This window comes from Notothenia rossii (genome assembly GCF_949606895.1).
Source record: "Notothenia rossii genome assembly, chromosome: 5".
NCBI classification, from domain to species: Eukaryota; Metazoa; Chordata; class Actinopteri; order Perciformes; family Nototheniidae; genus Notothenia; species Notothenia rossii.
Window position 1 is genome coordinate 12787409 of NC_136903.1, and position 17670 is coordinate 12805078.

At 40.4% G+C, this 17670-nt stretch overlaps 1 protein-coding gene across 2 annotated transcripts; it reads left to right on the top strand.

The window, feature by feature from the left end:
* The first annotated feature begins 2082 nt into the window (after positions 1-2082).
* On the top strand, positions 2083-16632 carry taf3 (TAF3 RNA polymerase II, TATA box binding protein (TBP)-associated facto). 2 transcript variants are annotated; one of them, XM_079685118.1, is made up of 8 exons: positions 2083-2846; positions 3738-3980; positions 4557-6376; positions 7351-7433; positions 8586-8835; positions 9074-9180; positions 11633-11732; positions 14471-16632. In XM_079685118.1, exons 1-7 carry the CDS (start codon positions 2681-2683, stop codon positions 11706-11708), a joined length of 2745 nt encoding a protein of 914 aa, XP_079541244.1. In that variant the 5' UTR covers positions 2083-2680; the 3' UTR covers positions 11709-11732; positions 14471-16632. The 2 variants fall into 2 exon arrangements, with proteins under 2 accessions (XP_079541244.1, XP_079541243.1); XM_079685117.1 differs by lacking the exon at positions 11633-11732 and having other exon boundaries at positions 2089-2846.
* The last annotated feature ends 1038 nt before the right edge of the window (positions 16633-17670 follow it).

A 17670-nucleotide genomic window follows, 5' to 3' on the forward strand; every position in this document is an offset into this window, starting at 1 on the left:
GTGAAGTCACGTTGTAATAACAATAACTAATTTCGCTCTCGTTTTATTTTTGAGCTTTGCTAAAAGCCACTGTGTCAAGTGTCCATCTTGGGTTGCCGTCCGGAGTTGTCCATCTCGCACATGCGCGGTACCGATCGGGCAGGGGGACGCATGGTTATGGCTAGAAAGGATCCGTCTTGTGTAAATATGACGTCACGTTCTCGTTGTAACTCTCGTTGGAGCGGCTCGGAAACACATCTACAGAAGTAACATGATGCAACATACACATTAATGCAGCAGGATAATAGTAAAACACTGAAAGGGAACATTTTATTGCACCAGGAGCTATCTTGGGACTTTTACTGCGACAACGTTGACTTGCCTGTGAATAAAAAATAAACCATAGTGTTGGTGATCTACAGTGTTGTCATTCTTCTTTGAACAGCAAGACCGCTAACACCCTATTTCAACAATCACACTCCCTGTCATTGACATAATTAATAGATAGTTTAGCTTCTCACGATCATTTGCTGGGCCCACTGATGTTAACGATCGTAACTGAAAGGCTGCCTGCCAAACGTAAACATTCAGCCACGTGACTTGCGAGAGTTTTACAGACGGATCCTTTCTAGCCATAACCGGGATGGATCGGGTAGTGACAGTCTCAAACAAGCCTAATCATTTGTCCAAACGGCGGTACTACAATTTCCTTATCAGTCCTTGACGACACTGGGCCCAGAAAGACTTTTCCCCATTGCCTAAAATGAGGAAAGAGACGTCTGTAAATCAGCGGATACTTTTTATTAAACTAATTAAACTACCCAGTATGAACTATTGTATAGCCCTTATTAGAATCATTCTGTCCTTAAAGTTGTAAAATGCAGCCGAATCTAGATTTATTTTCTGTCTCCATTCATTCTACTGTGAGCGTCCATACCATATACGGGTTCTTCTGCTCTGACAGCTAGGCATGATGGGTAATTTGTTACGTTTCGCTCTCTGAAAATGTGGGCCATTCTGTCCTCATCCGCCAAGGAGCAGCTGTCATAGGAAATAACTAGACCCCGCCTCCGATGCTGTATCCAGTTCTTATTATACATCCATGCATCCAACTCTGTTCCCTTCTCTTTCTGAATCTTTTGGAGGTGGGGATTCACCGGGCCGTAACTCTGCCTGATAAAGCTTGTTCTGCCAGTTTTTCTGTATTTTTCAAGCTGTTTGCAACCTCGGTGTGTCCCCTCCTTTTTTTAGCTGATCAATGTGCTTCTTAAAAACGTATTTGTGTGCATTACACCCTTTCTTTTTTTCTTGGTCCATCTGTAACGAAGCATCTGTGACTTTTTGATGAAGCAGCCAGGAGCTTCAACAAAAGTATTTTGGATCTAGATTAGTACTTTATTGATTCTAAATTGGGGAATTATTTTCGAGCCACTCCCCCCTAGAAAAGAAGAAGGCAAAAGGTGTCTACATCGCTAGATTATGTAACAGAACAACACAGCATAAATAGTAAGACACAGTAAATCTATGGAATTAAAATAAAGTATGTGACTGTGACTAAGCAAGAAAGATTCAGTGTCATAAAATCCGGAAATGAAATTGAACCGACTCTCCTTAAAAAAACATGTATATCCGTAGGCTAGTATCTTCCGAGCACTCCTTCACAACATTCACCCTAAAAAAAAAAGCTGAAGTCAACAGTTTATACATCGATGCAGGAAAAAGCGCTGTCGGTGTTTTCTCCAAATTCAGCATGACACAGCGGTTGTGAAGTAAAAACCGAAACTGACCGTCGGTGTGAGACGTTAAAACCTCCCACTTAAATCGCTTGTAAATCGTTTTGATCCAGTTCCGTTCAGCCACATCTAAAGTAATTCATTAACCAATCCAACAGATTACCTGCCCCGGTTTGTGATTCATATCATGAACAACATGTATTGGACTAACGCATGGATGTATAAAGGGAAGCGGATTCGGAAGCGGAGCACCGTACATTCCTAAAAATTGCTCGCTGGCGCATGAAACTCAAAATGTAGCGACTGCTTCAGAAAGTACCCGGATCATCCGGGGCATTTTGCTTATGGAGCATGCGCACTTGAGTTTTCCTTAAGCCCCGCCTCCGATATCTTGCTCTCGGCTCAGTCAAATTAATGGAGATGAATTATTTAAACAAGGGCTAAATAAGGGTTCGTGATGGGTCGTTTATTCGCAAAAAAATAAGTATTGTTGTTAGTTGTTATTGTTATTGTTGTAATTGTTGTTATTGTTGTTAGCCATTGGGGAAATGGTCTTAGGGGAAATGGTTGAACTGACGTCAAGGACGCTGTCACGACAGTTGCACTGTTTGGCAACTTCAAAAAATCCGCTTCAGAGGCCGTTGCACTTCCTGGGGTTTGGATTATGACAAACGAAGTCGTTGCTGCGCAACTTCAGCCGTTGGTGAGCCGCTCGAACACAGCGGAGCCGCGGAGGCGGACACTGATTTCTGCGCATGCCCAGTCTGAATTTCGGGGATGGGTCTATCGATGGAATCAAGATGGCGACTCTGGCGAAAGCGCCAATATATTTACTGAAGTAGATGTTCAAAATCAACCGCAGTGGCGTGTTTTCTCAAGCCCCCGAGGGGTTCCGTGAAACATGAAGACTGAGAACATGTTTTGGGAGAGGAACTGACCGGGATTAATACCGTAACAAAGTCAGCAAGATGTGTGAGAGCTATGCCCGCTCGCTGCTGCGTGTTTCAGTGGCGCAGATCTGCCAGGCTCTGGGCTGGGATGCGGTTCAGCTCACTGCATGCGATCAGCTGTCCGATGTGCTGCATCGATACATCCAGCAGCTGGCCAAAGTCTGCCACCGGTACTCTGAACTCTGTAAGTGCTCGGTTTAGTCCCCAGATTACTTTTAGTAAGCCGTAAACCTGAAGAAGTCGATCACGTTGTTGTTGACTGGTTCTGTGGCTGGCGCCCCCTAGCAAAGGTTGATGTGTCAAAAAGTACAGTAGCTACAGAGCTAAATAGCCTTCATGTGTTGTTATTATTATGGCTATGATGCCCTTCAGCTGTGTTCCTCAATGTGTTAGTCGATTAGTTACCTAAGTATATTGTACCTATCAGTAAAATGATTCACTCCTCTAACCTGTTGAGTGCTTGGCTACTTCTTGCTTCAAAGATTCAAGATTCAAAGGTTGTATTGTCATATTCACAGTAGTTACAGTGTAATTATGGCAATTCAACTCTTAAGTCCCAGGCACCTCCAACAATGCGAAAATAAATAATATATACAAGATATAAAACACATTTTAAATACACAATACAAACAGTGCAAGAAGAAACAGATTAGAAATAGAATAGTGCAAGACCAATGTCCAAGTAATGCAGAAGAAGTACACTTCATACATGTCAAATGAAATACAATAAGTTACATGTTGTAAGTGACCAATTAAATGCAGGAGTCTATATACATGCAAATAGAATAAGATAAACAAGAACAGCATGTCAAATTAAATACTGTGCAGTGAAATTAATATGGCTTATTGAAGTATGTAGATGCAAACAGTTGAATGCTATATGTTGAATGTTGTTATATGTTGAATGTCAACATCACTCAGTGCACCTCGTTGTATGTGCAGCACAATCACTAGTATATAATCAATCTTTTGTCCAAGGCTATCATCAACCCTAACAGAATAGTTAAGTGAACCAGATGCATTTAGAGTGTGTTTGCAGTGGTTTCATGTCTTGTTGTGGGCTGCTGCATTTCAGATGGAAGAACAGATCCTGTCCTGGATGATGTCAGCCAGGCCTTCAGACTGCTGGGGGTGAGTCTGAGTGAACTGGAGGACTACGTCCACAACCTGGAGCCTGTGGCCTTCGCCCAACAAACGCCACTCTTTCCTGTCAGCAAAAACAACGTCTTGCAGTTTCCCCAGCCTGGAGCCCGAGATGCTGAGGAAAGGAAGGAATACATTCCAGATCACATGCCACCCCTGGTGTCCTTAGAAGATGGTCAGTTCATATAATGACAATACAAATGTGCACATCTGTGATTGTTTTAATGGCTATTTTTCGCTGTTCTATTAGTTGTTTTCAATATTTGATTCACTTCATTTCTATCAATAATTGTGGACTCAATATTCTGTCAACTCTGCGCATAACATTTTGCAAAAGCACCAAACTACATCCTCTAAAAGATTCCTCTAAGATCTTTAGTAATAGCTAAATATACCAAGGTTATAACATGACAATCATACATTTTATTTTCATACGGAATAATAATTGTAGTAACCATCAACATTAACAGCATCAACATCAAAAGCTAAACCAGGCAAAATTATATATTTTTTAACTACTATCACTATTATTATATATTTATATATAGATCAAGAAGAAAGAGCGGCCGGTACAGTTTTATTGGTACATTATTATCCAGTGTATAAAACCATATTTTTGGTTTGAGTCAAATCAGTTTGGATTTGTCTTTAACATATCCTGTATATGTGTTAGAACATGGCTGTGTTAGTGAGAATCCTTGGACTTAAAATTGAAAATGCTCAACTCTTTTTTTGTCCTTTTCCTCTCCAGAAGAGGAGGAGGAGGAGGTCCTTCCTGACATGGGCACCTCAGCCGAAGCTATGCAGGTGGCACTGGAAGAGGACGACGAGGAAATAGACGAAGATGAGACGGTCAACGATGAGAACCACCCACTGAAGAGGCACCGGGACCTGGACAGTCCGGATGCAGCTTTGGGCATGATGCCTACTAAGAGACCCCGCATGTACCCCGGCCTCAGCCCAGAATGGGGGGTTGAGCCCAGGGAGCCTCTTACCTCTCTCAACACTCAACGTGTTCCCCCAGGCATGCTGCCTTCTCATGATAGCCTTGACCCCATGTCTCCTGAAACACCTTCTGGAGCCCTGCCTTCCTTCAGACCTCAGCCAGTAGTACCAAAACACTCTGATCAAAAGGGCCTCACCACTCCAGGAAGAAAGTCTAAGGTCTCGTCACCTGGCAGACAACGGACTAAGTCCCCAAAAGGGGTCCTTCCTGTTCCGGTGGGAGGTAGTCCCCTCCATTCACCTAAAACGTCTAAGGAAAGAAAGAAATCCCCGGGGAGAACGAAGAGTCCTAAAAGCCCCAAGAGCCCAAAGACGGGTTCAGCCAAAGCACCCCAACCCCAGAGCAAGTCGGATGTTGTGCACAAGCTCCCGATGTCTGCGCTGAGCGAGAGGATGGGCAAGGAGAACATCCATATGCGTCAAAATATAGAGGACAGGGAGTTAGATGAGGTCCCCTTCAAGACACTAGAGCCTGAAAGTGCAGACATCGAGGACTCCATCGATGCTGTGATTGCAAGAGCGTGTGCTGAGCGGGAGCCGGATCCTTTTGCTTTCTCCTCGGGCTCTGATTCGGATAGCAATGGAATCTCCAGTCCAAGGAGGCTGACCATCATGGAGCCAACTACGCCTAAACTCCAGATTGGGATCTCTGCGAAAGACACATCAACACCGCTTCACCTACAGGCACACGCAGGACCCGGAAAATGGACTATGGATGATTCGATCAATGAGGTGATCCGAAAGGTCAACCAGGGGGGTCCTTCTGCACCCCAACAAAGCCAAGGGGAGTACGTCTCGTCGGGATCAGCTTCACCGCCTACACCTGAACCTTTACTCAAGGTGTTTGAGGAGAAGAACAAGATGGTGCCATCAGTAGATGTGAAGAAAAAGCTGAAAAAGGAGCTCAAGACTAAAATGAAGAAGAAGGAGAAGGACAAGCCGAAAGACAAAGATCGGGAAAAGGATAAGGGCAAGCTGAAAGAGAAGAACAAGGATAAGAACCGGGATAAAAACAAGGACTTTTTCAAGGATGGAAAGATGCCCTGGAAGGAGTTTGGAATGAAGGATGACGAGCACTTCCTTCAGCGAGACTTCACTCTTCCTGAGGGCTCCATCAAGATAAAAACCAGAGATGTAGATGTCCCTAAGAAGGAGAAGGAGAAACACAAAGACAAAAAGAAGGATAAAGAAAAGAGTAAAAAGGACAAAGATAAAAGGGACAAGGGTAAAGACAGGAACAAGGAGGACCGGCAGAAACAGTCTGCGTTAGCGCCCTTTGCTCTGGGTGAAATCCCCCAACTGTTCAGCGCCGCTTCCTGCCTGCGCATCCCCTCTATGCTCCCTCCTCTGGCCCCGATCCTCCAGGATAAGGAGATAAAGATCAAGGAGAAGGACAAGAAGAAGGACAAGAAGGAGAAGAAGAAAAAGAAAGACAAGGAGAAGGATAAGGAGCGAGAGAAGGCCAAAGAAAAGGAGAGAGAGAAAGAGGAGAAGAGGAAAGAAAAGGAGAGGGAAAAAGAAAAGCGGGAGAAGGAGAAGGAAAAAGAGAGAATTCGGTTGGAGAAGGTAATTTTATTTGCTTGATATGTCATGATGTGTTTGTTTTAGAGCAGGGGTGTCAAACTCAAGGCCCGGGGTCCAAATCCGGCCCGCGACTTCATTTTATGTGGCCCCACAAGTAGGGCCGCTCGATTATGGCAAAAATCATAATCTCGATTATTTGGGTCAATAATTGATATCACGATTATCCATTTACTTTGAAAACATCAATTTTTTGAAAAAATATATTCAAAAATTGAACAGTATGTTTTTAACAGTGGATTACCCTGAACTTTAAGTGTAATTCAACTGGAGAAAAAAAAGTTTTATTTTGATTATGTTGTTTTCCTAAGCGTTGCTAGCCAAAATCGTAATTGCGATTAAATATGATTAATTGAGCAGCCCTACCCACAAGAGCTTGCAAAGAATATAATATGTTTGTTATACGGTTACATGGCGATTTACAGAAGCACGTTGCCCATAAACTACATGTCCCACAATGCATCTCTCATTTTACTTTTTTCTCAGATTTGCCTTTTTTTCTTCTAAATATGCCTTTTTTCTCACAGAATTTGCCCCTCAGATTTGACTTTTTTTCTTCTAAATATGCCTTTTTTCTCACAGAATTTGCCCTCAGAATTGACTTTTTTTTTTAAATGTTTTTTTTTTTTTGTGCTTTTCTTTCAAAATCATTTTTGAGTTTCACTGATTGAACAGACTTACAATTATTTGCCCTAGATTTCTGCTTTCAGACCGAGTTGATTATGAAGTTATTACCCTATCCGAGAATAATCCAATGCAGAGGCAATGATGTAATATAATACATTATTTTATATATATTAAATATTTATATATGTAGACTATATATTTATATAGTCTTAAAGTTACAACCGGCCCTTTGAGTGCAACCATAATGTGAATGTGGCCCGTGATGAAATTGAGTTTGACCCCCCTGTTTTCGAGTGTCATTGATGTTTACCACGTCCTTCGTGTATCCTCAGGTGAAAATAGAGACTCCAGTAGTTCTGCCTTCTCCAGTGATCCCCAGACTGACGCTCAGGGTGGGAGCAGGCCAGGACAAAATGTAAGCACTCAATGAATGTTCCTGGAGATATTTCTAATCATGTTTCTTCCATCATCTCTTTTCATGTATCGTGATCTCCTCTCTTCTCTTTTTTGTTTTTAAATGTAAATTGTGTTTATCTGCAGCAGTATAATTATGACACATTTTATTAGTATTATTTATTGTTCCAATTTTACAAAGTTTCCTTAAAGTGCCTTTTCATTTTCACAAGTTTAAATACAAATACTACATGTTTCATTGCCTTTGTGCTTCAAATGACACATTTAGTTATATCATTATCATCATTTGTCTTTCTAGATTCTCTTGACTGTAACATCTCAGTTCAGACTAGAATGTACAATATTCAGTACAGTATGCCATTTACATTTGGTATAATGATCTTGGATTCATGTAATCCTGACATGAATGTTTTTCATTTATCTTCAACAAAAACTATACAGATCTACACAGTGACTCTCAATAGACCGAGATAGCTACACAAAAAACACGCACTTTTTTTTCATTTGACTGAAACAAAAGTTATGCTCATCAGGAAAAGTGGATTTTCACCAAAATAAAAGCCCAATAAATACTAAAAAGTTAAATCTTTTAAATCTCACCTTTTAACTTTTCCTCACTATTAATATAAATTGATCTTTAATTTTTGTGTGATTTTGCAAGACACATGGCCTTAAAATGGGGTTAAATTGTACGGCTTACACAGAGAGAAAAGTCTCATATCATAGCCGTATAATCATGACATACTTTATTATTATTATTATTATTATTATTAAAGTTATTATTTATTATTCCAGTATTGACATTTTCCTTAAAATGCCTCTTCAGATTCATAGTCTTTTTTTATTCTTTTCATACAGTACTTCCTTACTTTTCAAAATGTTGTTGTTAGGATCAGGAAAAAAATATCAGTAGTCAATAATCCAATAAAAACAAAGAAATTCATTAAAAATAGGTGCTATTACTACGTGCTACATTGCCTTTGTGGCTAAATAATTCTGACATTGAGTTATATTCTTTAAATTGTACAACTTACACAGAGTAAAGTCTCCTAATATTATTAATGATGACATATTATTATACTATTATTACCTTTTCTAAATACCAGAATTATTATCATTGTGCTAACTAGTATCTATCTTAATGGGTTTCCAGTGTCATCAGCAAGGTGGTTCCGAACTCGGAGCCCAGGACGCCGGTACCCAGGACCCCCGCTTCCAAGTCTGGACCAGGGAACCGCCCTCGGACGCCGCCTCCAGTCCTCGCGCCAGTCATCCCCATCCTGCCTCCAGCGCCCTCTCCTCTTCCACCAGCTCCTGCCACTTCATCGCTGCTCTCCGCGGCCCCGATACTCTCCCCCGCCGCATCCTTCAAGACGCCGGTCCGGAGCGTAGTAACAGAGACGGTCAGTACATACGTGGTGAGTGCTTGTACGTTATTGTTAATTGTGCATAGTATAACAGTCTATGCATATGAAACACGACTACATGCATTTCCTATCATCACTTTTCTTGACTCTTAAGGTGGGCAGTCAATTAAAACACCTAAGAGATACTAACTATATGGTTATTCAAGATTTATTCTACTATTGTGTCATGGAGCAGTGTGTTACTTTTGTTTCCTGTTGTTTGCATTTCCGGTAGATACGAGATGAATGGGGAAACCAGATCTGGATTTGTCCTGGCTGCAACAAAGCTGACGATGGCAGTCCCATGATAGGATGTGATGACTGTGATGAATGGTATCATTGGTAAGAGACCTACTTCAGTTTTATCTTCAGGCCTTATGACTCCCTTCATTGTGTTTTGAAATAACATCGTTCTGCATAGTGGACAATTAGGCTTGACTTTAACCAATTACAGATTTATAATTCACTGAATTGCACAATTGGGTGCTAACGATAGACAAAAATAGTGGGATGATATGTTTTCAGTACAACAGAGAAAACATTTTGGTGTAAAATGATGACTGATTGGCAATTAAAGGCCGGAAAAAGGTTAGTAGCAAAAAGTGAAACATATGTCAGTAATCCACTATTACATTACACTATAAACACTAAACATGTGCACTAGGGCAGCACGATATTGGAAAAAACTGATATTGCGATCAGGGTGTCCGCGGGGTCTTAAAAAGTATTAAAAGTTGATAAATCAATCAGCAGCTGTCAGAAGAGGGGGAGGAAAAGAGAGGCAGTCACCGTTTATTAAATATTATTATATTATTATACAGAGAACAGAGTCGTTATTAATTTGTTTTAAAGCTCAATAAATAATAAAGAAGACCTCTGACCGGCACTTTTCTAATTTTGTACGGAAGATTTAAACTTTAACGGACATGTTGACCGGCGGAACATTTTTTTTACGGAAACTGTCGCACGGTCCCCTCGTTCCTTGGAAGAGGCGGAGAGGTGGGTGTTTTTCATCTGCTGGTGGACTACCTGAGAGATACAGCAGGAGAACACGCCGTCCACCGCAGAGAATAAACAGAAGGGCAACCATGGCAACCATGCTTCGGGGTCTTCTTCGCTGCTTTTGGTGTATTTCGGGCGGCAGCATCGCCACTTACAGGCCTGACATATGTACTACATCGTTTCCAGCATTTCCAGCGGTCTAGTGTGAACGGACACGTTAATGAATCGAATGCGTGTGAACGGAAGCCTTTTTTGCGCTTGCGTATGCGTTTTACCGTATGCGTCCTTGTGGGGCCGGGGTCTAAGCCAAACTATATCCGGTCACAGAGATCTGCTATTTTAAAGTAAAGTCAACACATATAGACCCTAAATATAGTCTATATTAAGAACGAGAAAAATCTTAACATATATATCCTTTTTTGTAAACATATGACAAATGTGTGAGGGTGATGACGTCAGAGCATCGTCCTATGTGCCAGGGCTTAGCCCCGGACAGCCCCAGCCCAATTTAACCCCTGGGTATTTGTGAGGGAGCTCCTATATGGCATTACCCCGCTGAAGCTCACCAAAGTTTAACATATTTCATAGTTCAAAGTTTTGTCAATTGTTTTGTTTATTGGTCAAATACTGGTTTCTAATGGTCTCTGAGGAGTTTTACTGGAATGAAAGAGCACAGAGTCTACAGAAGCAACAAAGCAGCATACTGCATTAAACCTGACCTTCACAGACAGGTTGAAGTTCATGTGGAAAGGAGGCTTCAGTAGTCTGTCTGCACTCTGTTTAGTTTTGCTATCTTACAATCAATATAGTAAATGTGAGGTGAAGTGCGTTGCCAACGTAACCGGTTAGAACTCAAAGTTGCGATGAGGTCTTAAAATGTATGGAAAGGGTCTTAAAAAAGGTCTTAAAAGGTATTCAATTTGACTTCAGGATTCCTGCATATACCCTGTGCGATATATATATATATTTTCCCTGCGATATATATATAGCGATATGAACAAAATACAGGAATTGAAGAAAAGACAGTTTTTTTTGTCCGCAAACCATCCTTTCTTGAACTTTAATGCTATACAATTGGTATTTTTTAAACTATATTTAACCGGATGAAGGATTTTAGTCACGGACGTCTGGATCTTAAGTTATCAGAGCAACAAGCAGAGCTAGCTCGGTTAGCAGCACCGAACTGCCCTGGAGAAACACATGAAACGACTTTATTCAGTGTTTTTACCTTTAATCACCGGGTCTGTTTGCTTTAGAGATTTGATTGTGATTGGTGGTTTGCTGTGCATGCAGAGCCTGCATGTCACTCACTCAAGTACCCCTGACATGAGAGCCGCGCAAGTTTTCCTTCAGTAGCAAGCAGCAAAAGAATTGTAACATGACGTGTTTGAGCTAATTTGCCTACTTAATATCGCACGTCGTAAAAAAATGTACGTCCTGCGATGTGAATATCGCGCATGCGCATATCGCGATTATCGTCACGACACGATATATCGTGCAGCCCTAATGTGCACATTTATTAGCAATGTCCTCTTTACATATTTACATAGAAATATCTGATGTTCATTTTATTTTAGATGTATATATCTAGATTCTATAGCAAAATTAACAACATGTTTGGAAAATATTCACTTTTCTTTTGAACTCAACAACAATGCTGTTCATCATGTGTAGGCTTAGCTCTATGTGTATTACTGAAACTGATCAACAGACATCTTTTTAGCCTGCTTACTTTTTGTGGTTGTAAATTGAAATTTCAGCCCTAATTTTATTCCGCCCCCCCTCATTGTAGCAATTCACAGCAAGGAGGACGTCAGGGACACTCAGCGAGAGAGAGAGACAGAGACAGTCAGAAAGAAAGAAAGTGAAAGAGAGAGATGACACAGCATAAAGTTCAGTTCAGTTCAGTTTTCCTTTGAATAAATGTATTCTCTGATACAGATTGTTTTTCAGCTTTTCTATCTCCAACATGTTACTGCAACTTGTTCTATATGTTGATTCATTCACACACGCTGAGGACATTATACAGGAGTTATTTTCACATTTTATTTACAATATTATGATATTAAATCATAACTAGGGAGAGACAAAGCAAATATTTGTAAAATCAACACTCAGTAGCCACATATATACATGTAGTAGAGGAATAGATGGTGTTGCCAACCCTTTAGTTTGTTTTGAGTTTGCAGAGACATAACGTCACCAAACAGTAACAGGATGCCACACAGCTTTCATCCTTTCTACTCTTTGTCCAGTTGAATTCTGTATGTTCATGCTATTCAAACTATGAACAGCAACTTACACATTGAAGAATGTTTAGCTAGTGCCTCGTTTCTTTATTCAATAGAAAACATCACAATACTCAGGGCTGCACATAACTGGTGCGCAGGTCATTTGAAAAAAGGAGCATTTGCGTACCAACATTGAGAGAAGAGAAAAGAGAGGAGAGAGAGAGAGAGAAAGATATATGTGAGTTGCATGAACTCGGGGCCGGCCCCGTAGCACTGGCGTTGATGTTCGCCTAGGGCGCCAGATCTGGGGGGGCACTGCGCTGGCAGTTCTGGGAGGGAAAAAAACATTTTTGACCGTTGGTGCTCATCCTAATTTTCGGCCTTGATGTAGCAATATTCATAATTAAGTAAATGTAACACCCTTTTCACCCCGGTTACACTTTTCATTTGCCCTGTACGATGGGCGCTGTAAGTGATGAAAATGGGGGATGTTGGCTTATCTGGCGCCCGCAGCTCACAGCCAAAGTGCGAGTGAGCATGGGAGAGAGGGAGGGTGCACCGGTACCGGCGATGTTGTTATTAGAATATGGTGCTAGCTGCTCTAACGGATATAAGAAGAAGATGTTTCTACAATAATGTGGAGTGAGAGTCCTCTCCAGTCAGACTGAGAGGCTGATAACTACAGCTCAGTGAGGTAAAGGACTCTTGAGTGTTTAGATACTTCACTTTAGTCTAAGTTCAAGCGGTTTGGTCACAATTTATGTAAACACATATTTCCAAGGCACTCCTTTATAATTATTGGGATAAACAGGTTTGAAATCATTCCAATGTATACTAGGACAGTAACCAAAAATATCCTTTAAAACTGGAGAGATTTAAAAAAATGCATAAATAAATAAATGTTAACTAGGTCGAATAAGATATGAATGAACCACACAAATAAAATAAGTTACATTCATTTGCTATTGGCTACGGTAGGTTATTGGTTATGTTCACATACTTATTTGATTACATCCACTTGTCTAAGATGACAACAGAGACTTTCGACCCAAAACCAGCAGCTAATCGCAGACTCAACCAGAGAGAAGGTAGTAGGCCTACATCATCAGCTACCATGTCTGACAGAGAGGAAGACAGTGAGGAGAACAGTGAGGAGGGTAGTGATGACAGCTTGTAGGATTACTGGTCGTGCTAATGTTGTCTTGTGTTCACCTCTGCATGTGTGTTCTGTGTTCACCTCTGCACGTGTGTTCAGTGCCGTGTGTCTGGCAAATAAAGCCAAGACCCCCTCAAAAGTTACGGTTTATTTCATTTTAAGGATGAGCACCAAGCAACATCTCCAGGTGCTCCTTTGAGAACCAGGGCAAAAAAGTTATGTGCACCCCTGAATATAATCAAAGACTCTACCCACTAGTAGAGATCGACATATTTGTCCTTTTTCATCAATTGTCCTGCTGTCAAAGCTTTAATCCTTTAGTCACATGTGTTAGCCTTTCCTGGCTAGACAACTTCATGGACTCTTCAGACGTTGATGAACAGTTGGTCTGTCCGTTTTTTCCATTTAAGAGCAAGTGTTATAGGGATTGTTTGCATTTTTGAAGTGGGGTTGTAGGAGGTGCCTTCCCATAGTCAGTGCCTAACTTTAACAAAAGTGGTTGGCAGTCAGTACAGCCCCATTTATGGTCCTGAGCTATGCAATGTATTGCTGTGGAAGGGGGAACTATATTACAAACTATATTTTAGCCACGCCTAAAAAAGCAATATCAACTTAATTGTTCACTTCATTTAGAGCATTTTCACCGCTTTACCTTGCCGTCATTCTGCCTTTTCCGTTGGAGAAATTCAGCTGTTATCTATGTTCTGCCACAAGTCTATATTTAACACAAACAGTCATTTTGGCCTCCAGAGCATAGAGTTTCTGGTCTACAGCTGCCTCGATCAGTTAGTTTGTGTTATTGCGTGACTTTGGGGAATCCAAACTTATATTCTTATCTTATATACCCTTAATCGTCCCACAGAGGGGACATTTACATTCTGCATTTGACCGATCCTAGTGTTAGGCGCAGTGGGCTGCCATTATGTACAGCGCCGGGGAGAAACCAAACTAACCAATGTTACACAATAACAAACAAAAGCAGCAGATTCTTCCAAGGAAATTCTGTGCACACATTCCTGTCTGTCATCTACTTTCAGTAATGCATTCCACATTGGTACCTCATACAACACACTACCCTTAAAGAAATATCCCTTTAAGCTTATGTAACAGTTATTATTCAGTTAACTGGGCATATCCAAACTCAATAACTGTTGGGGACTATTGCTCTTCCTTTTAAATCCCTGCTAGAGAAATATGTGTTTCTTTCATTAACCTGAACCCTCTTCTATTTTTTTCTGCTCAGGCCTTGTGTTGGGATCCTTACCGCTCCTCCTGAGGACCAGCAGTGGTTCTGTGTTAAATGTTCCAGCAAAAAGAAGGACAAAAAACACAAGAAAAGGAAACACAAACTGCATTGAGACTATGCAAAAAGCACATTTTTGAACTTTTTTGGACTTGAAGCCATCACTGAACACTCGTGGCACTGCTGTAAAATAAAAAAAGAAAGTTTAAAATTGAGGCTGTTACTAACATCTGATAATTTTTAATAATGATGTCAGCCATTATGCGTTGTAAGTTGGAAGGAAGAAAAAAGGCTTTAACCAGCACATATCCAGCCTTAGTTCTCGTGTGGACTCCGTGGGTTTCTCTTTTCACCTGTACACTGTTTGCTTGTTGTTTTGGTTATCCAGTCGTAGGAGATCCTGACAATTACGTCCGTATAAGGTGACCATGACAATTTGATGAGAGCTCAAAAAAGCAGAAAACCAGAGAACAACTTAACATCATCGTCTTTTTTTCTGTTTCCTTTGTCGCCACAAAATGAATGACCACCAAGTCAGACCTTTCCCCAGTGTCCTGCAGTATCATTGACCTGTCATGTATATAATGATGATGGAATCAGGTGTGTATAAATGTGTCTACCAACTTCCAAGCAAAGTGCATTTTGTTCTTAGGATTTCTGACTTGTTAAATCCATTTTCAGATATTGGTTTTTAACTTGAGTGATTTTCTGTAATTTCTGTACATTTTTTAAATTTAAAGTTTGTATTTTTATTATTTCTTCACATGGATATGTCCTGGAGTTAATACTGTAGCTGTGCTTGTAATGTAATTCATTTAGCTGATATTTCAATATTAAAGTTGATCGGTCTGTGTACTCACAGACTTTACGATGTAAATCTCAATACAATCAAAAGTGTATGCTAAATTTCCTTTCAACCACTTCTGTGTATCCTTGTTTAATTACATTTTAAACAACACTGCACTGAATATACTTTCCAGTAGCTGATTGTTTGAATTTGCTTGGAAAATATATCAGATAGGAAATCTTTTTAAAAAACTACATTTCAGATGTTGAATTTATTTCCTACTAATTTTAGACTTTTTTTTTTGTCAGCAGTCAAATTTTGATCGTGACTTGCAGCAGTCTGTGCAACACATTAGCCCAGATTTAGGGCTTTTTTTGTCTAGTTATCATCTTGCACTTAACCTACATAAGATATTTAAAAGAGTGCTTGGCAGTCACATTGCACAGGGTGGCGTTAAAAGATATGTTGTGGATTGTAAGCAAATATTTTCTTATGTCTTTAGAAGTCTGTCTGATGATGCCTCCTGTTCAGTCAATATGCAGCAGAGCAGTTTTTGCTTTCCCCTCAATGTCCACATGGTGTCATTCTTTATACACGCACACTAGCATGCGGCTCATGACATGTACAGACTCCACAGCAGGCTCACACAGAAAAGGACCTCACAAACCACTTTATGAATGTAAGAAATGTGACAGGTGTCTCTAAGTTGATGCATGTGGAATCCATATCTCACAAGTAAAACCAGCTCCAGGAGGGCCCTCCCTCACTAGAGTACATATAGCTGACTTAGATTGCAAACAGGATTTACGGCCTCTCATAGATATATATATATATATATAAAGAGACTGAGATAGTTGTGTCTTTCGGAGTTATCATTTTTTACGAGGAAGGTTTTGCTTTCGGGTCAAAAGTACCAGTGAACGATTTGCAACTGTTATGTCTACCGTAGAAGGTTTTATAACCACAATTATAACTTCACATACTGAACTCTGAAAGGTTGAGATGTTTATTAGATTCTGTGCTTCTATTTCTGGCAACAATCAGCTGACAGATGCTGTCTGGAACTACTATAGCATTACTTTATCTTGGTGGAAAACTATTTAATGATTTATAAACTGTAGCAGTACTTTAAAATCAATTAGTTGACAGAGTGGTGTGATGTGCAGAGCAGCATTGATCTGAATAAGATGTCAGAGAGCTCTTAGGAAAACCTGAGGAAAGCACATTAAAGTCGTTCAACCTACAAAAGGGTAAAAGCATGGCTTACTCTAATTCAATCTTGTTCAGTTAATTATGTTCTAATGCTGTTATATTTTTTGGGTGATAGGCAGATTTTTGTCTGTATTGTTATTAAAAAACGTGTTCTTAATCATGACTTAACCCGAATGTCTTTCAGTCTTTCTACCAAGGAAATGGTGGCACACCCACTCACTGACTTTTTTGGTGAGTTCAGTCACAGAGGACACTCATAGTTTAGTAATATAAAGGACTTCAACTCCTTCGAAGGCCTTCATTATATATGAATGCTTTACATTATCTGCAGCTGAGAAGTACACCTGCCTCACTCATTCCCTTCTTGAAATTGAACTTTTCCTCTTACTTATTCATCTCTTTCTCTCATTTGGTGTGACGCTCCCATAGATGGCGTTGACGGAAATCTGCTCAGTGTCTTCCGATAACACAAAATTAAAGAGGAAGTGGAAAAAATGATGTGTGACTGAAGAGAAATGAGGAAGTTAAATGAATTCTGCCCATGCAAAACAAGCAGACACTTCAGTGTGGTGTTGCTTTTTATCATATGAGATGCATTCACTCGTGCAAGCACACATGAGCAGTCATTTTACACAGAATGAATTCACCAAAAGGTTATTAAGTATGAATTAAAATGTCAAGAAGTTCATTTATAGCAGTCTCCTCTAATGCTAAAAGTCTCTCATGCTGTCTGCCCCTCTCTTCAGTCACACATGCTGGTGTCAGGTCTCGTACAGTCGAAGCTTGTTGCTAGCATCTGTTGGCTCATAAATTTCACCTCCTAGTGCCGGTGAAGATAGAGCTCTGCCATGTCTGACATTAAAAGGATTAAGTCTTTATTTATGACTAAGTACAACATGTTTTCACCTTGTCCAGACACATCTTAACTCCCCCATACACAGGATATACATATGATGTAAAAGCATAGTATTCATTCTTCAATGTTAAAACACACGTGCAGCACTGCGCATTGGTACAAGCTGCAGGACACGGTGTGCACCGAGCTGTGATAGTTTCAGTGTTAATCCACCAAAACACAGATATTATTTGTTTGTGCAATCAGGTGTTAAATGTGGCAAAAAGGGAAAGCTGATGGTTGCTTTCACTCATCACGAGGCCACCTGCAGGGCTGTAAATATGTGCTGCTATTTAACTTGAGTGT